Source organism: Ursus americanus, chromosome 30 (genome assembly GCF_024610735.1).
Source record: "Ursus americanus isolate L20-20 chromosome 30, mUrsAme1.1.p, whole genome shotgun sequence".
NCBI lineage: Eukaryota > Metazoa > Chordata > Mammalia > Carnivora > Ursidae > Ursus > Ursus americanus.
The window spans coordinates 18,030,031-18,055,199 of NC_142156.1; the positions used below are offsets into that span (position 1 = coordinate 18,030,031).

The 25,169-nt window shown below is 47.8% G+C and overlaps 1 protein-coding gene across 3 annotated transcripts in view; it reads right to left on the reverse strand.

The window, feature by feature from the left end:
• The window catches only part of KDM2B (lysine demethylase 2B), a 115,007-nt gene that overhangs the window by 40,698 nt on the left and 49,140 nt on the right, over nucleotides 1-25,169 (reverse strand). For all 3 annotated transcript variants that reach the window (XM_045777355.2, XM_045777341.2, XM_087857384.1), the window contains 3 exons: nucleotides 22,008-22,134; nucleotides 19,443-19,933; nucleotides 4,787-4,873 (listed from right to left, as the gene is read on the reverse strand). In XM_045777355.2, the coding sequence (XP_045633311.2) occupies nucleotides 4,787-4,873; nucleotides 19,443-19,933; nucleotides 22,008-22,134 (705 nt within the window). The remainder of the gene's footprint in view (nucleotides 1-4,786; nucleotides 4,874-19,442; nucleotides 19,934-22,007; nucleotides 22,135-25,169) is intronic.

A 25,169-nucleotide genomic window follows, 5' to 3' on the forward strand; every position in this document is an offset into this window, starting at 1 on the left:
GGTCAAAGGTCGGGCCTCAAATGGGCTCAGTTCCCTTGGCTTGGCTCTAAGGTCACAGACAGGCCCCCCAAATCCCGCCACCTGGTCATAAAAGAAGTGTAGACGGATCCAAACACATCCATCACCGCTGGTGGAAACAGCCAATCGGGTGAATGATGACGGATGGCGGTTCAGTAGCATCTTTGATTTGAAAGAGGGCGGCATCAGAAATGACCTCCCGGCGCCTAATCTGTTCCAGAAAAGGACTTTGTTCTCCGGGAGGCAAGGTGGGAGATCAAAGCATTTCTTGCTAATCATCATTTAGCATTAATTACTTGTTAAGTAACCTGACCCAGACCCAATACTGCTCCCTACGTCGCATCCTGACAGCCTCAACGAGCACCCTTGATCTTTCAACCCAACCTGAACCAACCTGGGAGCAAGCTGACTGCGAACCTGGGAACAGAGAGACCCCGGGTGGCCCAGGCAGTCAGTCGTTCACTTACTTCTCCTTTTCCTGTTAACTTTTTAACCCCACCAGCCAGGAAATGCAGACCTAGGGCACTGTGCCTCCCCTCCCCCTCCCCTCTGCCACATTTCACTGAGTTCCTCAGATCTGGGGACTAACACCTCACGATTCCCGAGCTGCGTGGCCCAAGGCATACCACCGTCTGTCTCTGCGTCCCCAGTCTCAACTGCACCCACGGAGGTAACACGACCCACACCTCCTAGCCTCACTGCGAGGACCAAATATGATGTAAAAAAGACATCTAAAGACGGGTGCATAGATTGAGGAGGAATACCCAGGGGGGTTTGGGCTGTACTGGCAATAATTTATTTCTAGAGCTGAGTGGGGGGCCATGGTATTCATTATTATATTACTGACATCTTTTTGCAGCTCTGAAATAACGTATGACAAGTGCCAGGAGTTGAATGGGGTTCCCTACCACCACCACCCCCAGCCCCAGCACACCACCAAATTCTCACATGGAAGCCCTAACCCCCGGGACGGGGGAATGTGAGTACCTGCAGATAAAGTCTTTCAAGAAGTAATGAAGTTCAACTTAGGGTGGGTCCTAATGCAGGAGGACTGGTGTCTTCTAAGAGATTAGCACACAGACGCACAGAGGTCAGACCATGTGACCCTACAGAGTGACAATGCTATCGACAAGCCCAGGAGACAGTCCCCAGAAGACATATATCCTGCCAACTGACATCTTGTTCTCAGACTTCTGGCCTCCAACACTGGGAGAAAATGAATTTCCGTCCTCTGAGCCACGCACACAGCGTGGGGCACTTCGTTATGGCAGCTTTTGCAAAATCCTACGATAAACTGCAAATGAGTTCGAGAAATCATAAAGTAAATTAAAAAGACGGTGCTGGTATGGCTCTAACCAAAAGGACAGGTAATATGCGTTGGCAACACTCTGGGTAAACTGAAAGTCTCGTATGTAGCTGGTGGAAATGAAAAAGGGTGCAGCCGCTCTGGAAAACAGTCTGGCGGTGCCTCAAAAAGTTAAACACAGCGCTACCATGTGACCAGTCCATTCCCCTCCCAGGCGCCGGCCCAAGAGAAACGAAAACACGTGTCCGTGTAAAAACTTGTGCACGCATGTTCATGGCACCGTTATTCACAACAGCCAAAAGGCAGGCACAGCCCAAATGTCCCTCAACCGGTGAGCGGATCAACAAGGCGTGGTATAGACACACGATGGAATATTATTCAGCCATAAACAGGAATGAAATACTGACAGATGCTACAATGCGGATGAAGCCTAAAAATATTATACTAAGTGAAAGAAGCCAGTCACAAAAGGTCAAGTATTGGCTAATTCCATTTACATGAAATGTCCAGAGCAGGCAAATCCATAGAGATAGAGAGATTAGTGGTTGCCAGGGGCTGGGGGAAGGGAAGACTTAGAGGTGAGGGTGGAGGTACTGACAGATGATAGGATTTCTTTCAGAGGGTATGAAAATGTTCTAAAATTAGATTGTGGGATAGTTGTATAACTCTTTGAATATACTAAAGAGTGAGTTGTACACTTTAAGTGGGAGCACTGTACGGTAAGCACATTATATTTGTTTTATTATAAGGTGTTAAAAAAAAAAAAAAACAACCCACTCTGGTACCTCCCCCAAAGTACTGTTAAATAGCGAATGCTCTCTTTTTTTTTTTTTAAAGATTTTATTTATTTATTTGACAGAGAGAGACAGCGAGAGAGGGAACACAAGCAAGGGGAGTGGGAGAGGAAGAAGCAGGCTTCCCGCCTAGCAGGGAGCCCGATGCCAGGCTTGATCCCAGGACCCTGGGATCATGACCTGAGCCAAAGGCAGATGCTTAGCAGCTGAGCCACCCAGGCGCCCCCGAATGCTCTCTCTTTACCCTTCACCAGCCTAAGGGCTCCAGTGTCTCCCCCCACCTCTCCAGATTTGATGACACCAGCCACACAACCTCGTGTATAGACCAGCACTTAGACACCAATCCTCCACAAAAAATCTTAGGTAAGGGCTACTCCCCCCCAGAAGCCGTTTCCAGCCCTCTGGAGGAAAGGGGGCAGAGGCATGATGTTTTCTGGGTTTTTTTTTGTTTTTTTTTTTATTGCCCGTAAGCCTCTCAGGAGTAAACTGGAGGGTCTCAGGCACAGAGGACAGTCCACATTAGTAGTCCTGAAGTGATTTTCCCCAGACAAGCTCATTTGGACCCCTCCATTAATTCTGGGATTACACTGGGTAGTGGCAAGTTTGTTTTTGAAAAGCCCATGTTCTGCAAACCCTAATCCCTCCCACCCCCCACCAGCCCTGGAGTAATTCCTCAGCTGGGAGGGAAGCAGGCAGTGAGGCAAAGCCACGGTTTCCTTTTTGGGTTCAGAGCAGCCGTGGGGCCTGGCTGCGTTGTTGCAAGGTGCTATGTCTGCAAGTATAGTTTGTGGTCTCAGAAATGGCAGTCGTATTTATTGCCCATGTAGGGGAAAGTGAACATTAAAACCCATACACTTCCACAGATCGGGAAACTAAAGGCAAGAGCTATGAAGGCGAATCCTTTTTCATCTCTCCCATCACCTAAAGTCCTACTAAGCTTCAAAGAGAATTAGAATTTACCCATAAGTAACAGGGACCCTTTTCCCCAGCAAATCCACATTTAGGAATATACCCTAAGAAGATAATCAAACAAAGGTGGAAAGAATAACCCAGAACATCACTGTCCAACAGAAATATAAAGTCAGCCATGCATGTACTTTTACACTTTTTTGTAGCCACGTTTAAAGAGGCAAAAAGAAAGAGGTGAAATACTAATAATCTATTTTGCCTAACCAATAGATCCAAAATATGATCACTTCCACTAGAGTTGCCAGATGTAGCAAATAAAAATGCAGGACACCCAGTGGAATTTCAGATGAACAATGAATAATCATTTCCAGCATAAGTATATACCATGAGCTATGTGGGCTATACTTACACTTAAAGTTTTATTTGTTGTTTACCCAAAACTTCACATTTAAATGGGTATCCTTTTTAAAATCTGGCAACTTTAATTTTAAATCCAATCAATATAAAAAATAAATTAATAAGTAATTTTACAGTGTTCTTTGCACTGAGTCTTTGAAATCTGTTGTGTATTTTATACTTACAGCACATCTCAATTTGGGCTTGCCATATTTCAAGTGCTCAGCAGCCATATAGCTAACAACTACCATTTTGGACAGCACAGATCTAGAACGTTCCTCTAAATGTCTCTTACAACAGAAAAAAAAAAAATCAGAAAAAATACCCATTAATGAAGAGGCTGCTTAAGTCACAACTAATGTTTAAAGAGCACTAACTACTGGTCAGTCCTGTCCTCAGAACTTTGCATGCATTGCTCTATTTTTTTTTCTTTATAGTTAACCAGAAACAAATTCAACAATGCTTTATCTCATCTAGTCGTCCCAACAACCATTCCAAGTAGGTGCTGGTACAACCCCTGTTAACAAACGAAGAAAGCAAGGTTCAGGGAGTTTCTAGAACTTGCTCAAGAAAGTGGTGAGGCTGAGTGTGGACAGATAGGTGGATGCATACATGTCCCACCCCAGCACGGACTTTGGAAGAAGACACACCAAGACGTTACTGGTTTTCTCTGGACTTTGAGGTGGGCACTGGTTAACAGTGTGGTCTCTGCTGTCACACAGGCTGATCGTCCCACCCCCGGCTCTGCCAAGTGCCCTCACAAGTGACTTGACCTCTGTAAGCCTCAGTTTCCTCATCTGTAAAATGGGAGTCCCAAGTGTCTGCCCCACAGGGTTGCTGGAGTCTAAAGAAGGTAAGGGATGCAGATGACCAGGCAAAGCAACCTGCTCCTGGTAGGTCCTCAGCAACATTACTACCGTTCTCCCTAGGGTCTTCGCCCTTTCCTATTTGATTAGACTTCTCCAAGGTGAGCATCAATCCGTTTTAAAAGAGAAAAAAGTTACTTTCAAAGGAGAGGAAACAGGCCTTGAAGCACCTGGAGGAAAAAGAGAGGGAAAGAAAAAAAAGAAAGGAGAGAAGGAAGAAGGGAAAGAAGTCACCTAAGTATAGGGAAAGGTGAAGCATCACTCCCCCGCAGTTTTCTGAATGACCACCAGGGGGCACTGCCTGCAGTTTCCGCAGCTAGGGAAAATGATCACTTTCAACAAACAAAAACTTAGAATAGACAGATCACCAAACCATTCATCTTAACTGAGGTACCCTCTGCCAGAAGTCCTCAAGGAAAAGCTGCCAACATTCATATTACAGGAGATGTGAAAGGCAATGAGAATGGTCTCCCAGCTGCAGACGATCTGCATCTTACCTTTGGAGTCTTCTTTGGCCAAGTGACTACAGGGACCCCAGTGATGGCCAGACTGGGGTCGTCATCCGCATGCTCCTTCAGGACATTCTGTGGCCAAACAAAGGAGCCATATTAGCCCAGAATAGAGGAGAGGTCCCTGAAGAGGACTCTTGCAATATTCCCCTTCCCAAAAAAATTTTTAAAATGCAAATCACACACCTCCCTATGACTTCCAGGAACGTATCACTCACTGATCATATTTATGATTCCAAACGTTTGTCTAGAGCGCCATGGACTCTCACACACACAATCTCATTCAATTCTTACCAAGTACCCTTACCAAGGCCAGTGCACCGGGGTGCTCGAATGTACACAACTCAACTACATATGCAGAGAAACAAAAAACAAAACCAACCACGAGGTCTTGACACCTGTGAGACCTCTTTTCTTCCATCGGCCAGCAAGCTATGTGTATTCTAATCCTGGGGTGTAAAGACATGTCATTGTTTATTACAACATGGGCCATAAACACAAGTAGATCCTTAATCTGGTTTGACCAGGGATGGAGTCATCTGACCAAATGCTGGCTGAAAAGTGGGCTGTGACAGACATCCTCCCGGGCTGTGCAAGGGTCTCCCGCATGGTGCAGTGTTCACACCTTTGTGGGTGGTCTGCAGGCTTTTCAAAAATCTACCAGATTTTGGCCTTATGTGGAGGCTCATTTTCGATGAGATCGGGCACATTCAGGGTGGTACAGCCGTAGACTGGAGGCTCATTTTAGAACCTCATCCAGATATAAGATGCTACTCCACTGAATTATCGCTAAGTTAGAAGTGAGGCAGTCAAGGCTCAGACAGACTCAAAGGACTTGGATGCTGCCCCAGACCAGAAGGGCAGAGCCCCCAAACCCCACTCTCCAGCACCAGACTTCCCACCCCATGACCACTTCACCCATGGGTTTTTTGGTTGCATCCACAGTGTGCCATGAAAAAGCACTGAGGGACAGACAGATCTGCCACTGGCCTACTCTGACCTTGACCGTTACATTTTGGATTGTACAAAAACATTCCTGCAGGGACATTTTAAACAGAGAAAGTTTCACAGTAGAACTTAACAGGAGGAGGAGAAGAGCTCAAATGAGAAATACAAGTAAGGATTACTTTAACTCACTTTCCCTCATCTAGTCACCGGAAATGAATCCAACTCACTTCTAATTTGTTCCATTGTCTTAGTCTTCTCATCATCCTGTGGTTGCCAGATTTTTCAAGATGTGTCTGTCTACTATGCCAAATCCACCTGCGGAACCCTCCTCCACCCACAGGAGGTGGCAAACAGGACAGTGACCAAGGGTCAAGTTCGGGGCCGGTCTGGGTTCAATTCTCAGCCCATACAGCTCTCTCCAAGTCCAGCATCAATGTCACCGATTTATAAATGCTGTTTATAAATGTCTTGGTTCACTGCTCTATCCCTAGCTTCGCACAATGACTAACCTCCAGTAAGCCAGCAGTAAATAACTTTAAAAAAATAAATAAAGCCACAAATCCCCAAAGAGGGACTTTCTACAAAATCCCTGACCTGTACACCTCAAATCTGTCAAGGTCAACAAAACCAAAAAAAAAAAAAAAAAAAAAAAAAAAGTCTGAGAAACGGTCACAGCCAAGAGGAGCCTAAGGAGACAGACAAATACAGAGACAGTACTATCCTGGGTGGGTTCCTGAAATACATCTACGACACTTGGTTAAAAACTGAATAAACTCTAGACTACAGTTAGTAATAATGTATCAGTGTTGGCTTAATTGTAACCAAGGTACTCCACTAATACACCATGTTAATCCTAGGGGAAACTGGCCGTTGGAGGGGGGGGGTGTTATGTGGAAACTCTGCAGTATCTTCCGTAGTATCTGCAGAATTTTTCTGTCAATCTAACACCATTCTGAAACATAAAGTCCTATCATAAAAAGCAATTTTTTTAAAGTAGGCTCCATGCCCAGCATGGAGCTCAACGTGGGGCTTGAACTCACGATCCCAAGATGAAGAACCAAGCTGAGATCAAGAGTCAGATGATCAACCAACTGAGCCACCCAAGCGCCCCCAAAACACCAGTCAGACAGGAGCAACAGCTACCATAAAGGAAAATGGGATTATTAGGCTGCCAATTTTTCTAACATGTATGCAGCATATTTAACAAGAAATAGGACAGGAGGGAACCAAGAATACAAGCATGATTCAGCTCCGGCATGGATTCACATGGGGCATGAAAGAGGTTACCGAAGTGGGGGGCAGCAGGAACAATCCATGCCCAGGGGGAGAAGTGTTTCATCACTGACATTATTTAGAACTGCCAGTTCTCAATGATGATAAAAAGCAGACCAATTTGTTTTTAATCAGTTTTGGTTTTGAAGTAAATGGACCCCAGACATTGTACCATTAGTACATGCACCTGAGTGGGTCATTCCCACTCGGTCCACGGCTTGGAGCGGGCGGGACTGGCGAGGCGAGGGGCGAAATGGAGCCATCACGAGCAGGCACCACCTATTTGGTTGAATGAATCTACAAGAGTAGGACGTATCGAGGGTTTGCTCGGGGCTGGGCACCGTAACGAATATACCGCATCCACTCTCTCATCCAACCCTCTTGCCCACACTGTGAGATGGGCCACCATCATTTCCAGATGAGAACAGCAGAGCTTAGGCAATGAGGGAACTGTCCAAGACCGCAAGGCCAGGAAGGGGTAGAGACCCCTCCACACCACGACCTGTGCTCTAACCACGGTAGTACTCGACCTATCCTTCAAGAGGGGAGGGGGCCACGTTCCTAGCAGCATGACTCCCAACAGCCAAAGGACACTTGGAAACAACCCGAGTGTCCATCAGTGGATGGACGGATAAATAAAATGTGGTTTCCCCACACAATAGAATATTATTCAGCCTGAAAAAGGAAGGAAATCATGACACTGCTGTTAATGTGGATGAACCTGGAGGACATTCTGTGGAGTGAAATAAGCCGGACACAAAAGGCCAAATAGTGCAGGATTCCACGTACATGAGGTGCCTCAAGGAATCAGATTCCTACAAGCATTAAACAGAGCGGTGGCTGCCGGGGCTCAGGGAGGGAGAAGCGGGGAGTCGTTTAATGCGCAGTGCTGACGGCTGCAGAACAGTGGGAATGTACGCGTTGCCCCTGAACAGGACATTTAAAAAATGGTTAAAATGATAAATTTTACGTGATGTATGATTTACCACAATTTTTTATTTTTATTTTCCTAGTGTTTTATTTTTATTTAAGTCATCTCTACGCCCAACATGAGCTGGCACTCATGACCCCGAGATCAAGAGTCGCAGGCTCTTCCGACTGAGCCAGCCAGGCGCTCCGCCCCTGCCACAATTTTTTTAAAAGGGAGAAGAGAGTGGGGCAAAGCAGTCCCTCCCTAAGGACTGGACTTGGGGTTCTAGAAAGTACACAGAGGAGACCTAATATGTCACAGTTAAGCTATTACTGTTATGCCTATGACAGCACTGGTTCTAGAGTCAGAAGACCTACAACTTGCAGACTATATGACCTTGAGGAAGCCACAGCTTAGAACAGTGATATCTAACCCTGACTTTATGAAGTGGAGATGTGATTTTACTACCATTCTTAGGAGCATTTGTTGAATGCTTGCTCTGGACTAATCCTCTCTGTGGGATAGGGCTGATTCTCCCCATTTCACAAAAGCAGAAAACTAAAGTTCAGAGGGGCTAAGTGACTTGCCCAAGGTCACACAGCTGGGAGGTGACGGAACCAACCTGACACTGACCAGGTCCATCTAACTACAAGCCCAGGTGGTAACACTGGGTGATAAACCCTCAGGAAACCATTCCAGCAACCCCTGGAGCTGATCTATACCCCATTATTGAAAAATACAACTACAGGAGACAATCCGGACTCACATTTACCATCCAATTAACAAATACAGAAGTGAGTCACCCTCGCCTATTCCTTGCAAGACAGAGAACTCATTCAGCCGCTAACTCCTCTACAAAGCATTTCTCAAACTTTGCCCCAATCCCAGAAAGAAGACACACATGTGCCCAAAGTGGGTCCGCACAGGCACAAGATTCTGTGGACATTTCACGGTTCTTAACAGTCCATATGAATTTCACACCCTCTTCTACAATACACCAGGGTTTTCTTTTGTTGTTTTTTTTTTTAAATAAGGTCTCCCTACCCCCAAAAACAGCATTAAAAATATATATATATAAATATATATATATATATATTTTCCAGGAAGATGCTCTGTGTTTAGGCAAAACCTTTCAATTCACATATATCTATATGTAGACATCTCATACAGGTACAGCTAGATCTATCTCACCATACGGTGGGAGCAGGGGAGCCCATCACTTCCATGGGACTTCCTGCCCCCTTACCCTAATCTCACACTCCAGGTTGGCATGACAAACTCGAATGCTCCCAGGAGCTAAGCAGATACAATACAAGTTATCCACAGACTAGAGTCCCAAAGAGTGGTGTGGCCTAAGGCACACTGGAGGCCATAGGCCCGGTTAAGAGAAGGCAAATGCTACTCCGTTCCAAACTACTAACCTCTCATGGGAATAAAAGCCCCACTTGATCTCTGATTTTTTTTCAGAAGAAATCAAAGATCCAGCGTTTTATTTGAAATTGCTTAAACGCTGGCAACTGATTGAAAAATTAAAAAACAAAAACAAAGACAAAAACAAAAAAAAACCCAAAAACGAAAATGAAAACACAACTGTGAGCCAAACAGTATCTGTGGGCCAGTCTGGGCCACGGGCCACCAGTATACAAACGCTACTCTGCGTAAGATTGAAAATAATGTCCACTCGCCTTGGTTTTCCTGGAGTTTCTCAACTGTCTCAAGATTTCCTGTCATTTCAATATCAGAGCTGGAGTCCATCACTCACAAGCAAGGTGAGGCCTCTGTCTGGTTACAAAAAGCTATTACTGAAGGTGTAAGTATTACCAATAATAAATACATCAGCAATGATAATAATTAAAAATTAATAGAGGGGGCGCCGGGTGGCTCAGTTGGTTGAGTCCCACTCTTGATCTCAGTTCAGGTCATGATCTCAGGGTCATGAGTTCAAGCCTCGCTCCAAGCTGGGCGTGGAGCCTACTTAAAAAAAAAGTCATCAAAAAGTCATTTAAAAAATAAATAAATAAAAAAGAAAATTAATAGAGACCTCCCCAAGGACCCTGGAGTGGGGTATCTCTCTCTCTCTCTTTCTCTCTCTCTCTCTCTCTCACAGACACACACACACACACACACACACACGCACACACACTCTCTCTCTCTCTCTCTCTCTCTCTCTCTGTAGGAAACAGTTCCCCGCCATGGCCCTCAGTGGCCACCAGGAGGCGCTCAGGGTTCTTTCCCTCAGGGAAGTATTTTCACTTGTTAGTGAAAGGCTACAGGAAGAGATTATTCTAATTGGGGATTGTCTCTCTGAGAAATAAATTGTGCTGAAGAGAATCACGTCACTGGCATCCCTAGGCTCTGCCAGAATTTATACACTCCCTGGGGCTCTTGGAAGCAGAGACTACGAAGCCTGGGTGCCAGGACCAGCCCAGAGCCCTCCAGGTTACACCCTATAAACCTTCTGAGTAGGAGAGCCCGGGGCAGGCTTTCTAAAAGAGAAAGATTGGGGCCACCAGGCTCTTTCTGCTGAAACTGCCCTGTTTTTGACCCAACAAGATCACCACAGTCAGCGGATGTGCTGGGCCTCTGCTCCCTGTTACGCCAACTCTCTCAGTGGGCTTAATTGGCCAACAATGGGTTGAGGCCCCACTGCTTCGTAGGGTGGGTATTAATAACTGATGATGATAAAGCAGAGGCAGGCATCAAGAATCAGTAACCATCAACCAAACCAACAGGTAAAGGGAGGGTAACAAGGCATGGAGCAGCTCAGACCGCTGCTCTGGGGTACCCAGCAGACGGAGGGGTCCTCCCCTTGCCACCGGTGGCTGGGTGTCAATGCACCTCAGGCCTCCCAAGATCCCTGCCTCCGCCCCAGCCCAACCATCTTGTTCCCGCCTGTAAAAACCCATCTGTACTGGGTTGAACTGTATCTCTCAAGCAGGTATGTACCCTGGTACCTGTGAATGTGACCTTACTTGGAAAAAGGTTCTTTATAGATACAACTAAAGATACCCAGATGAATTTATCCTGGATTTAGGGTGCGCCCCAAATCCAGTGACCGGTGTCTTTTTTTTTTTTTTTTTTGAAGATTTATTTATAGGACAGAGAGAGTGCTTGCATAGCCGGGGGCTCAGGGGAGGAGGGAGAGGAAGACAGATTCCCAAGCAGACTCTGCACTCAGCCCAGAGCCCAAGGCGGGCTCAATCTCATAACCCTGAAATCACAACCTGAGCCGAAACCAAGAGTCAGATGCTTAACTGACCACGCCACTCAGGTGCCTCATGACTGATGTCTTTATGACAGAAAGAAGAGGGGGATTTGAACAGAGACACAACGACGAAGGCCTCGAGAGGGCAGAGACAGAGACCACAGTGACACAGCCACAAGCCAAGAAACACCAGGAATCACGAGAAGCTGGAAGAGCAAGGAAGAATTCCGTCCTTGGAGCCTTCCCCGGGGGCGGACCAGACTGGAAGAGAGTAAGTTGCTGTTGTTTCAAGCCACCAACTTTGTAGTCATCTGTCATGGCGGCCACAGGCAACCAACACCCTACCCTAGCCATAGCGCGCTGTGGTTAGAAACCTATTAGCTACATGATCTGGGAAAGGCACCGCAACTCCTAAGTCTCAGTTTCTCCATCTAAGAAATGGGATGATGACAGTCCCCACCTTGTCAGCTTGTGGCAAGGATCATAACGCACGGAAGGCACTTGTTACGCGGTAAACACTCAACCACTGTTGGCCAATCTCTTTGGCTTCTTTTAGATTTCCCACTGGACTACCTTGCCCCTGTCCTCTGTTTGCAGAATTCAACCACTTCAGAAGTTCTAAGCACAGGGAAATGTAACGGTTATTTAGTTGGAAGGGCAGTCTAAAAGCTGATTTAGCTACATAACAAGAAGGGACAATGACGTGATTCAGGAGCCCACAACTTAATCCTGCAAAGGATTGACCTACCCATGTTTCAGGTGTAGGTGTGCCCAGATGTCTGGAACTCAGGTATCCGGCCCTTTGCTGTTCTTCGTTCCCCTGAGGCGGTACAGGCAGAGAACTGGGAGTACCATGGCTTGTTCTACCATCACACTGGGAGCTTGTTAGGTGAGAGGCCTGTCTCATTCATCCTTGTGTCAGTCCTCTATCCCCTCACCACCCAACCAAAATACCAGACACAGGGCTCAGTATGACACCCAGCCCCCCGCAGGACAACCTGAGCAACTCTTGAAGGCCAGACCCCCAGCCCGGCTGAATCTGATCATGCCGTTCTCTGGGCTCTGGGTCATCTTTCGGGTGGGAGCAAGCCAGGCTTCCTGCTTCTTGGCTCCTCTGAAACAGGTGTGTGCGGGGGAGGGGCGGGAGCAATTAAGCCAACTGTGCCCGAGGTCTGGGCCCCACACCTTACTATTTTGCAAAACAGCAAGGCAGGGGTGCTTAAACAAGCAGGTGTGTTCCGGGGTCGGGACTGATGACCCCAAGAGAGTAAAGCTGTACACACACCTTCCACAGTCATGGGTTTCACAGACTCTCACACTTGACCCTAAATGGGCCTGTTTTCATTCCTCAGTGTCTGAAATAATAGTAATAATAATAATATTAATGACAACAATAACAACAACAACAACAACAATAATAATAATCAGCTCTAGGTTACACGCACTTAAAGGCCCTGTGCTAAGTAAGGCATTATGCATGCCGCCTTGCTGAATTTGATGAGCCAAGTGCTCTTTCTCCACTTTATCACTTTCCCCAAGAGCATTCGGGTGCTTAATGGATGGCGCCTGGGAATCAGCCTGACTCCAGAAACTTTGGTCTTAAAAGATAATACCTGTTTGGATGATGTATTCTTCATTTAGGATTATTTTCTTTCCTCTTATTTTTGGGTTTTGATGAAAGAGCAATATAACTGGTTTCTTTCTTTAATGTCAAAATATATATATATATGTATATATATATATCACCTGAAAACAATGGCCCTCAATGCCTCTTCCAGCCCCCTAATTCCAGAGAGTCCCACAATTCTGTGCAATAAGAAAAGGGGCTGTCTGCTGTGAGCTGGCATTTTCATCCCAAGCTGACATTGTGGCAGCCAGGGGGGCATGGCATTGTGGGAAAGAGGGCCTGGCATTATTTTAATTCACAATGACCACTGCAGAATCACCTTGCAGGGTTTCTGACAAAGACTCTCCTACCGCCAACCTCAGTGGTCACAACCCACTTAGACCCAAACGCTTCACAACCTTGCCAGGCATTTTCAAGTCATCTATAGTCAATATGAGGAGCAGGCCTGCCCCCAATAGTCACATGCATTCCTTTCCTCCTATCAGGAGCCACAGCTCTCTCCCTGAGTTCTAGTAGAAAGCACAGATTCTTCTAGAAGGAACAGTATGTGGGCAACTCCCATCTTACTGTTGCCAATCCAAGATGGAAGGGGAAAAAGACGATGATGCCTTGTGTTGAATAGTGTGCCCCTCAAGATTCATGGGCAAAACCTCAGAGTGTGACCTTATTGGGAAACGGGGTCTTTGCAGCTGCAATCATGTTAGGACCCAATCACAGAGGATTAGGGTGGGGCCTCATCCAATGACGGCTGTCCTTATGAAGAGAAGGTGACACACATAGAGGGCGAACAACCACGTGAACGTGGAGGCAGAGACTGAAGTGACGTAGCCACAAGCCAAGGGAAGCCCAAGACTGCAGGCAACTGCAAGAATCTGGAAAAGACAAGGAGCCTTCAGAGTAAGCACAGCCTTGATTTCAGACTTCCAGTCTCCAAAACGGTGAGAAAATAAGTTTCTGTTGTTTTAAGCCAGTCTGTGGCTCTCTACTATGGTGGCCCTAAGAAACTTACACCCAAGGTGATCACTAACCTGGAAGACGGATGGGGGAACTGAGAAGTGGGGGCAGAGCTTGGCAAGGTGGGGGGGGAGCCGGCCAAAGCCAGCCTGGCTCTCCTTTGACTATTTACCTAAGAATATCTAATTTTTCTCCAAGGGTTTACTAGGAGTGCTGGGTGTTCATGACCTCACTGCCCCTCAAAATAATCCAATGACACAGATCCCTGTTATTATCCCCATTTACCAGGAAGATACTCGGGTTTCAATCGGTTAAGCACTTCAGTACGGCCAAGGGCCTATAGAATCTGGTCTCAAGAAAGATAAAGCACAGCTAGTCCAACACCCTTGTTTTATCTGCAGATAAGCAGAAAGGGAGAGTGACTTGACCACACGGCAAGCAGCGAAGAACAGAAGCCAAAACTGAACTCAAGGGTCTCGTGTCCTGTTTCTTATTCTTCCCATTAGATACAGGCCAATGTCCTGCACCCGAAGTACAAGAAGTGAGTTGAAAGAAGGAAGTCACTGAGGTAACTCCTGCCAAATCCCAAGGGTTTCACAAAGACAGGGAAAGGAAGTGGCTGGCTTTCTTTTTCTTTTTCTTTCTTTCTTTCTTTCTTTCTTTCTTTCTTTCTTTCTTTCTTTCAAGATTTAATTTCTTTATTAAGAGAGGGAGCAGGACTGAGCGGGGGGGAGGGGCCTAAGGAGAAGGAGAGAGAGAATCCCAAGCAGACTCTGTCCTGAGTGTGGAGCCAGACGTGGGGCTCAACGTCACCACCCTGAGCCAAAATCAAGGGCCAGATGTTTAACCAACCGAGCCACCCAGGCGCCCCGGAAATGACTTTCTTGGTTGGATTTTTACAAGATGCTGGAATCTCCCTGCTTTTCACAAAGTAAATTAAGTAGGGTGGTCCTTTTGGTTTGAATCTAAATCCAGACCCCCGAAGGCAAGTTTTCAAGGTACAGATGAGCTCTCTCGGACCTGCTGAAACTACAGGGTCACGGGAAAGACAAACTCAACTTTCAGAAGTTCTGCCCACAAAAAGGGTAAGCTAGACTTAAAGGAAGACACAAAAAAGAAAGCTTTAAGGGACAGAAGCAAGTTGCAAAACAGGCCCATCTAATTTTTTAAAAATTATGTATAGGTGGGGGTGAGGGGAAAGCTCCAGAATTATGTTCAATAGATGAGTAGCAGGGTCACCTCCGGGGGGAGAACTGAGGAGGGGGACATTTTCTAGCCTCTAGTCTCTAGCCTCTAATGTTTAATTTTTCTTACATCGATCATGTAACATCGTAACACTTGGAACTTTTACAGAGAAGAAATACCCAAAGTGGATAAACTTATAAAGACAGAAAGCCGGGGCACCTGGGTGGCTCAGTCATTAAGTGTCTGCCTTTAGCTCAGGTCATGATCTCACGGTCCTGGGATCGAACCCACATCGGGTTCCCTGCTCAGCAGGGAGCCTGCTTCTCTCTCTCTCTCTGCCACTTCCCCTACTTGTGCTCTCTTTCTCTCTCTCTCTGACAAATAAATAAAATAAAATCTTAAAAAAAAAAAAAAAAGAGACAGAAAGCAGACGGCTGGGGGCGGGGGGCAGGAATGGGGAGTGACCACTAGTGGGGACAGGGTTCTGACTGGGGTGATGAAAATGTTCTGAACCACACAGAGGTGATGGTTGCACAATACTGTGAATGTACTTAAAGTCACTAAACTGTGAGCTTTAAGATTGGGGTGCCTGGTTGGCTCATGCGGCAGGCCATGTGACTCAATCTCGGGGGTTGTAAGGTTAAGCCCCACAGTGGGGGTGGAGATTACTTAAAAAAAAAAATCTCAAAAAAATTTTTTTCAATGAAATAAAATGGTTAAAACGTAAGTTCTTGAAGACTCTTAAAGATTCTAAAGTGGTTATCTAGTAAGTTAAAAAAAATTTTTAAGGCAAAATGGTGTTATGTGCATTTTACCACAAATTTTAAAAATACATTACAAATGAAAGAAAAAATGGGTTTTTGATAAAAGCCAAGCTAAAACCTAGCCATCTGGAGACTGAGCTGTTTTGGGGACTGTCTTCAATCCGGGGGGCTCTGGTTACCAGGAGCCACCCCAGAAGCAGCAGACCAAAGATCATACTGGTCAGTCACCAAGAGGGAACCACCACTGGCCAGAAACAGAAATCACTCAACAGTAGTGATATCACTAGAAGATTTCTGCTCTGGACCCACATTCCTAAGCGGTATGTTATTTCTCAGACAGTGCAAACAAAACCCCAATATCTGAGGAGACACAGCCAAGGCGCCGAAGTGCAGCCAGGAAGAAGCTACTCGTCCTCTGTGACAACACCCTCACTCTGAAGGTCAGTCTTGCGTTCAACCTCTCTTCTGGGTCTCTGCGGGACTATGAGGGGCTGATGGCCAGGCTGGACAGCCAAGAACCCTCCTGTTCCGGAGCTGACATTTGGCCCACGTCCCCCATACAGGCTCCTGGCCACACAGCATGTAGAGACACGAGCAGATGCTCCAGTTCTCCTGGGTCTCTAAGGAGCCCTGTCTACCCAATTCACAAGCTCTCGAAGATACAAAAGACCTCCCCAGACAAAGCTCAAGAACAGAAATATTTCTAAAAATAGGCAAATTGGAGCTCACTTGGCCTTAGCGCCATCTTCTGGAAACCTCCCCGCCATGACAGCCAAGGGGAGGAAGAGGGGAATGCGCAGGCTGAAGCGAAAAACGATGAGATGGCGGTTTAAGTAAAGCGCTAGCCTGTGCACCCACAGAAGCTCAGGAGCAGATTGAAGGAAAGCCAGAGGCCAGGGACGCAGTATAAACTGCTGGGCTGCATGCCTACTTTCTAGAACTAGATTCAGTGGATCTAGAACATCCAACCACCATCTGATCATGACCACCGCTGAAAGACCCGCCTTGCTCATACCACAAAATAGCCCCTTTTGGCCCTTTGCCCTGGATCTGTGACTTTCAGGACTAATTCTGTTTTCTTTTGTGGCTGAATATAACACATGTACAATAAATCATCTCTTCTGGTGTCTTACAGAAAAAAAAAATGTAAGTTCAATAAGTGAGCTAAGTGGCTAGAGTATATGAAAAAGAGATGTGTGAGTCTAATAAAAAATACACACGCAGGGAGGCAGTAGGGAGTGGTGGGGACTGGGGTGTATGAGGTCAGCTGCTACTCACTTCCTGCTGCTTGTAGCCAGGCAAGAACATGAGCCAGGATAGCTAGGATACTTTTTTTATGGCTCTCATGATATTTTAATGTTGGCAAGTAATTACAAAAATATGTTTAATACTGTGCAGGCCAAACACAGAGGCTGGATTTGGCCAGGGACTGCCAATTTACAACCTCGATTCCAAGCCAGATCCAGTGCTTATTCTATAAAGAAAGCCAAAGCAATCCCCTTCCTACCTTCTCCCTAAATGTAGGATGGCCTCTGAGAAGGGAGAAAATGTGTCTACAGCAGCCAAACAAGGCCGTACGGTGCAGGAGGTGAGCACAAGGACGCCCCCATTGAGCAGCACGTGTGGCCTTAACCTATCTGTACCTCAATTTTCTCATCTGCAAAATGAGGATAATAAAAGTACTACAAGGGTTGTTGGGAGGTTTAAATGAGTTTCTACATGGCAAAACCTGTATGAGCACATAGCAATTGAGATGTATGTTCACAGCCTGCCCCTGAGCCCCACAGTGAGGACAGGAGGGAGGAGGCTGCGCTCCTTGAAATGTACCTAAACCCTGACCCCAGCGCTCCCCCACACCGCCAGCGCGCCCAGGCTGAATCCAGTCTCAGAGGCCCGTCAGGTGGGTACAGGTGACAGACAGGAGAGGCCAAGTCCCAAATCTAGAAAGAAATCTGACCAAAAAAGAACAAAAAAGAAAGAAAGACATCTGACCAAGTGGGAACCAGGAGCACTACTCACGAACAGATCAGAGACACAAAGATACTTCTAAAGGAAAACGGAGCTTTCCACAGCACAGAACACCACTTCCTCAGAAGATGAATGTGTTATTCACTCATTTACAACATTTTCGGTCCCCAATACTGTTGACGGTTTTATTATTAAAGAAAATTCCTTATTTTTACTTTAAAAGACCTCAGAAGAGGGGCGCCTGGGTGGCACAGCGGTTAAGCGTCTGCCTTCGGCTCAGGGCGTGATCCCGGCGATCTGGGATCAAGCCCCACATCAGGCTCTTCTGCTATGAGCCTGCTTCTTCCTCTCCCACTCCCCCTGCTTGTGTTCCCTCTCTCGATGCCTGTCTCTATCTCTGTCGAATAAATAAATAAAATCTTTAAAAAAAAAAAAAAAAAAGACCTCAGAAGAAAAAAGGAGCCTCGTGACAAATTCTAAGGTTTCCTTTAGGAAACCTAACATACAAAACTCCATGCCACGAGATTAGGGATTCTTAACCTGGGGTCCAGGAACAGGCTCGGGAGCCCAGGACCCCCGACACAGCATGCAAAATTCTGCGTGTATAAGCACATTCTCATAAACCCTCAAGAGAGGTCAATGGCCTCTAAAAATGTCAAGAGTCAATGAAAAAGACCCAGAGCAAGTAAAGATTTGCTTTATAGAGATGGTCACCATAGAGTTCTTTTACCTGGCAATTTCCCCCAGTTACAAGATTGTCACTTCCCAGCACCTGGAGGGGCACACCTTCTACATAAAGTGAAATATCTCTGGATTAAGGATTTTGTACGATGGCTCCCTCTGTTGGTGGCACCTGTCAGGCTGCCTGGTGGGGGATGGGGGGAACGGGTCCTCATCCCAGCTCCCCGCATTTACCTGTTCTGTCACCTCAGGCATATCCTTTACCCTTTCTGAACCTACTGCCACGTCGGTTAAGCGCAGATAACTCAGGTACCTTGCCTAGCGCTGGTACCTGACAGGTAGTGAGTTTTCAACAAATGTTATGATGATGATTACTAGAGGGGAAGGCGTCTCAGTGTATGTCCTGGGAAATACACACACTGCATGTGTGCACTCTGCCTGTAACAGCCTTCTCCATCCGGAGAACTCCTATGCAGCCTCCAAAGCCCAAACCAAATGCCCTCTGCATACCTGTCCCAGAGCCCTGGCACCTGGTGTGGCTGAGGAGTGTCCTTCACCCCGCTAACTGGTGAGATGCCTGAGGGCAGTGACTGTGCCTTCCTGCTTTCTTTTCCCCCAGTGGCCAGCCCAGATGGTGCTCGATGAACCTTTGCTCAATAATCAGGTTCTACGTAGAGACCTCTGAACCCCAGGTGGCTATGTGGCCCACCTTAGCTGGCCACCTAAAGGACCACCCAGAGGAACAACGTGGTCGTATGAAGCAGGTGCATGCCCCGGGGGAAGCCAGCCCAGAACAGCAAGTCTTCCTGACCAGGATGGAGGGGTCTGTCCCCAGACCCAACAATGGCACTGTGGGCACACCCATAATGCCTGCTGCTAGCAAAGCCTCAGATTTTCAACAAGTGCTGAGAAAGAACTCCTTATCAACCACAGAGGCAGCTTCCCCTTTAGCTCTCAATGGTGGCCTCGGCTCAGAAGCCCTAGGCAGGCTTGCTTGGACCAGAAGTCCCTCTCCATGCATAGACATACCCCCGGGACAGTTTGCACTGAGCTGCCCTGAGCTGAGCTGCCCCTGGGAACCCACCCGGCCCTTCTCAGCTGCCAGGGCCCAGATGCGACCCCCTGCCCACCTTCACGCCCTCCAGGAGTGCCTGGGGGTCCTCGATGCCCTCAGGGACACACTTCTTGTTCTCTGGGAGGGATTCCAGTTTCTCCACCAGCGCTTTCAGGCCCTTCAGCTCAAACTCAGTGAGGTGGGTCCACTTGGCGGAGATCCCCGTGGCAGGGGAGCCAGTGGGCGTCTTGGGGTAGTCTGTGGGCACCGTCGTGGACTTCACACTTTCCTCCGACTCATTAGACAAAGTCCTTTGGAGGAACCGCATGGCAGGTGCTTTGGGCTTCTTCCCAGAGGCTTCCTGGTCCTCTGAGGGGGTGCTGGTAGGCGACGGAGGGCCATCGGCGGGGGGCTTGAGCCCCTTATCTGCACCCTCCTCTTCCTCTTCCTCCTCCTCTTCTTCCTCCTCCTTCTCCTCCTCTTGAGGCTGCTGCTCACAGGACTCCTCCTCCATCTCCAGCCAGGAATCAGATGAGAAGCTGTCTATGCTGGGCTTTCTAGGCGCATCTACAGGGAACAGGAGGGTCACAAGAAAGACTGAGATGAATCTTGCAAACTCCCTGCTGGAAATCCCTGGAACCTCACTTGCTATGCGCCCTCCCCCCCCTTTACTCTGGATATCAAGCTTTTTTTGAAAATTCTAATGGTCTATGCCTCCCTCCAGCTCTAGAAAGGCTGGGGTCAGTCAGACATAGGATCAAATCCCAGCTCTGTTTCTTCCCAGCTGTGTGTACTCAGACAGGTTGCTTCACCTCTCTGCATACACCTGGCATTTTATTTTTCAACATATAAAAATAACGCCAAAAATGCATATAGTATATAACGATTCCATTCATATGAAATGTCCAGAACAGGGGGAAATATATAAAGACAGAAAGTAGATTAGTGGGTGCCTAGGCTGGGCGCGGGGGAGATAAGGAGATAACACAAGGGTACAGGTTTCTTTCTGGGGTAAAGAAAACAACCCCAAATAGACTGGTGATGGCTGCACAGCTCTGGGAATATGGGAAAAACTGAGTTTTACACATTAAATTGTCTGATGTGGGGACAATATCCCAATAATGCTGTTTTTAAAAATATAAGGCAAAAAATGCTTCCTCTGAATGCTTGCGGTGAGGACCCACTAAGGAATCACTGAGCACAGGTCCTGGCACACAGCTAGCATTTGATACACGAGGCCTCTCCCTGATGTCTCCTCTTTATCTTGGCAGGAGGAGCAGTGAGGCGGGGGGAAACAGAGGCAAGAAATTTCAATGACCCAAATGCTGCCTCAAGCTTTCTTCTTGTGCCTGCGAATGGAATCGGGAACGTTCTTCTACAGCCCTAAATATCCGAATGAGAGAAGTGACTCTCTGTTTCCTGGTCCTGAGGACTGCCACAAAATCAAGCCTCTGGTCCCCACAGGAACGTGTAAGCTACTACAACCACAGGGGTCGCCCCATTATTTCAGACTAATTTCCCATTTCCTACCAGGCTGGGAGCTTCCAGAGAGCAGGTTATGGGGTTTCAGGACTTTTCACCACCTGAATATTGCATCATCTGACATGTAGGAGACTCACAAGAGACTCCCCAGGCAAAACTGAATTTCTAGGAGGGAAATAAGCACTTCCCGATAAAGACCTCAGCAGACACATGTGTTCTCCATCATATGCCCAGTCTCAAACCCCCAAAAGTCACCAAGGATGACAGTCAGGGGAAAGAGGGAAGAAGGCTTTTTACAGTGAGGGAAAAAAAGAATCTAAAAATCCTGGGGATTGCAGGAGAAACCGTGCAGACCCTAACGGAGACAGACCGATCGTATTTTTCTATCCCGTGATGAGAAACAAGCAGCGAATGAGTCTGTCTCAGCAGACTGTGAATCCAGGAAAGCCCTCAGCAGTAACAGCTCAGAGGCAGAGGGGAAGACCTGTGTTCTTCCAGATTGCTCCTCGGGGCTCACTGTCACACCTAGAGACAACCTCAGGCGGGCGCCTAGGAGTGGAGATTCAAGGACTGAGCCATTTGGGGGGTGATGTCCCTTTAAGTAAAGGCAGTAAGGCAGGGTTCCGCAGCTGCAGCTCTAAACGCTCTCTCCTGCCTCTGTCAGAACCACCCACTGCTCTGCCAGAGCTGTGTCTCCAGCCCTGGTCACCCCTCCCGCTGGCTTAAAGCTGGCCTCAGATTTTGGGGATTGGCTGCACCTCAAGGGCCTGCTCCTATATAGACAAAAACCCAACCCGTGGGTGCAGGGGAGGGCTGCAGATGGGGGGACCAGCTGGAGGCCACAGAGGAATAAAACCACCAGGATTCTCTGCTCCGTAGGGGACCCTGTTTCAGCAACCACGCCTGGGACCGGTTCCTCAGCGAGACCTGGAGGCCACCAAGGTGATTCTGTCCGGGTCAAAGTTTCATTTTCTTGGACTCTGTATTCCAGATGGGAAGTTGACAAGGATGGCTTCCCCTCCTAAGGGGTCTCTAGGAATCTGCCCCACACTTTGTTTCAAAAGAATTCCAGAAACCCAGGGACTCTCAAGGGCCACACTGAAAACATTCTTCCTGCCCAGCTGAGCAGGGGAGGCGGCCGGGCCCACGTTTCACTCACCAATAAGCATTGATTCTCTCTGGTATTCCTGAGTGAGGTAGGACCGCTGGGTCACACAGTACACGTATCTTTCCAAGACATACCAGCACATCTCATAGTAGAAGGGGTAACGAAATTTGGGCTGCACCTGAAAGCAAAGACCCAGGGGTGGAAGTCAGTTTCTGGAGGGCAGAGGAGAACCAAGGGAGAAAAATGGGGGGAGGGGGTTTCTGCAGGTGGGAGTTATTTTCACCATCTTAACAAGAGCACAAATGGTGTGAGGGAAAAATGGGGGAGGCGGGCTGGAAGGCAGGAGAGAGGCGCTGGAAGGGGCAAGATACCAGTAGCATGCACAAATGAGGAGGAAGAGGGGAGAAAGGTCTATGTGAGAGCATCATTTCAAAGCTCCCTGAGCTGCAGGCCGCCAGGGGAAGGCGGATGGGGTCCGCTTTGTGCTTCTGTGAGATGCAGAGAAACAGAGTTGTCCCCTGACCTGCTGACGGAGGGTGCGGGTACCTGCGGATGTGAGCCTGATGCCAGCTACAACAAACACAGGCTCCTCCTCGTTCTCAAAAATTCTTGCACACACTCTGCTATCCCTCCCTGCCCCTTGAAAGACAGAAAACGACCCCCAAACCTTACCCATTTGCAGACGGGCTATCAAGCATCTCCTGCACTCTGGGAGGGAGGCAACACCGGGTGGACCAATGAGGAGGGAGGGGGTGTGGCCTCTCCTACCTCCAGGGGCGGGGCCTCAGAGGGTCCCACCTCCTGCACCTCCTGCTCCTCCCTGACAACCACCTGGCACTGCCCAGTCTGTATTCCCAGAGGATTCCCTCGGACCCAAGTCCCCAGGTGTCCTGGGATGCTCTAACACCAGGAGACACACGCCCGGGTCTGGAGCAGGAGTCCAGATGGGGCTCCCCTTTGGGCCATTTCTTATAGGGGAGGAACTGTAGGTGCAGATAGCTTTGTCTATCAGAGCTGTGAAAAGGCCTGAGCTCCAGGAGGATTCTGATGGGTGAAAGCGCGGGGTCTGTGTGGACGAGATGGCAGAGAAAGATGGCAAGGAAGCAATTCCACTGACGGCCCTGCACAGATGAACCTTCCAGAAACTTCATCCTGAGCAGGTAACTGAGGAATGAGGGCAGTGAGTGGGTGGTCCCTGTCTCCCCCAGGGACTGAGCCCTCTTTTCCAAGGCTGCGCGTAGATCTGCACAGGTCCACACTCACTCCGGACCTGCTCTCTTGCCCTCTCGGCAAGGGTGTGTCCACCTCCAGAGACCTCTGCAGGTGCCAGAGACCCCTCTTCACCTCTTCTATCTTCCAGAAACCCAGGGAGTTGAATGTTAAGCAAGGACACTCTCCCACCTTTCTCTGCAACAGTCTACAGGCAACATTCTACGTGTGGGATGAAGGCAAAGACAAGCAGACCTCGGTCCTCCATTTGCCCTAAAATACCACTTTCCTGCCTCTCCCCAGTGCCCACCTGGAGAAGGCCCTAACTCTGCCCTCTCTGAGAGTCCCAGCTCAGTCCCCTGGCTACCCCAGGCCCCACTGACTCAGTGTTCAACCGTGAGGCACTTGAGGGGTTTCACTTCTCCCAACTGCTTATTGGGTCCATTTGACCTCCCCACGTCTGGTGGATGGTATGTGCTGGAATGAGATCCTGGCCGCCGCATGCGTTTGAGCTCCTCTGGGGGATGCATGGAGTTGGGAACATCTAGCGGTTTCCTTGGCTCCAGCTACTTTCCTGAGAACCCTGCTTTGAATGCTGGGATAGCAGTAAACCTTTTTCGCTGTCACTGGATCAGTGTCCTTCCGAGTTTAAAAAGGAGAGGGGCACTTCAGACTGAGACAAACCCTGACCTCCTGTAAAGAGGGGTCCAGGAGCCTCAGCCCTACCCGCGCTCCAGAGCAAGGACCAAGCGACTTTGAAACCAATTGCCAATACCTACAGAGCAGGCTGAGGACAGGCAGGCCCGCCTCTTCTCGGACCCTCACTCACATCTCCTGACTTCAGATTCGATTGGTAACACTCTGAAGTTGCTTTTGACCTTTCAAATTTTGGGAAACCGTGCAAGCCGCTCTGCATTGAAGGGCACCATGGCGCCTGAGAATCTTTCTCGATCAGGAAAAAAATATATTTTTTGGCTGTATATCAGGAGAGGAAGAGAAGTCTCCCCTCATTGTTGCTGAACCCAAGGGAAACCAGCTGGGTGAAAACAAATGCTGATGAAGGAATTCGAATTTTTTCATTTTATTTTTATTTTTTTTTTCCAAGAGAGCACGGCAGGAAACAAAATTTGCAAAGAATTGACTTACAAACGGGTTGTCGCCTTCCACCCTTCGCCTTCAAAAGGTTTCAGCCACATGCCTGGGAACATTAAACACACGATTGCTCAACATTATTTGTTGACAAATTCGGAGCCTCACCAAATTGAGTTGTTCAACCGAAAAGGCAAGGCAGTCAGAAAGCATATGCAGCGCTCCCAGCCTGGGGGGTAATCAGTCTATCAGCGGATCTCAAGGGGTAGCTTTGAGTTCCCAAAGGCCCATGCAAGTAGCACTTGGCCTTGGCCCTTCCTCTTACAGCTGAGTGACCTCAGGAGATCAAAACCAAAGGTGTTTTGGTGCGTCTAAAACTCCCAGGTCTCAAGGGACTTGAAAAACTAAAATATGAGGGTGGGTGGAAGTGTCTTAAAATTTGTTTTTCTCCTGGAAAAAAAAAAAAAAAAAGTCAATGGGAAAAAAAAATCCAATGGTAGAGGAAAAGAGGAGAGGAAGGGAAAATTATTTGCAATTTCCAAATAGATTCACTGGCTGAAAGGGGATGGAGCGTGCGGCGTTACCTTTCCTGAGAAAGCTGCCTTCACTAGAGCCATTAGGGAAAAAAAAAAAAAAGATAAACATAAGAGAGACGGCAGTTTAATGAATGATCAACTGGACCATCCCTGTCCCTTATCAAACTAACTGGAGTTAAAAATATGTAGTGATAGTTGTTGAGACGTTATCTTCACATAATAAACATGCAACACACCCGGTCCTTGGTATAGTTCCTCCCCGTCTTGCATCTTTACCATGAGAGGATTTACTCTGCACAGGGGCGGGACATACGTGGGTTTCTACACATTGGAAACTACCAGGCCCTGGCAGGGCAGGGCCTCAGCAGCAGCAGGGTAA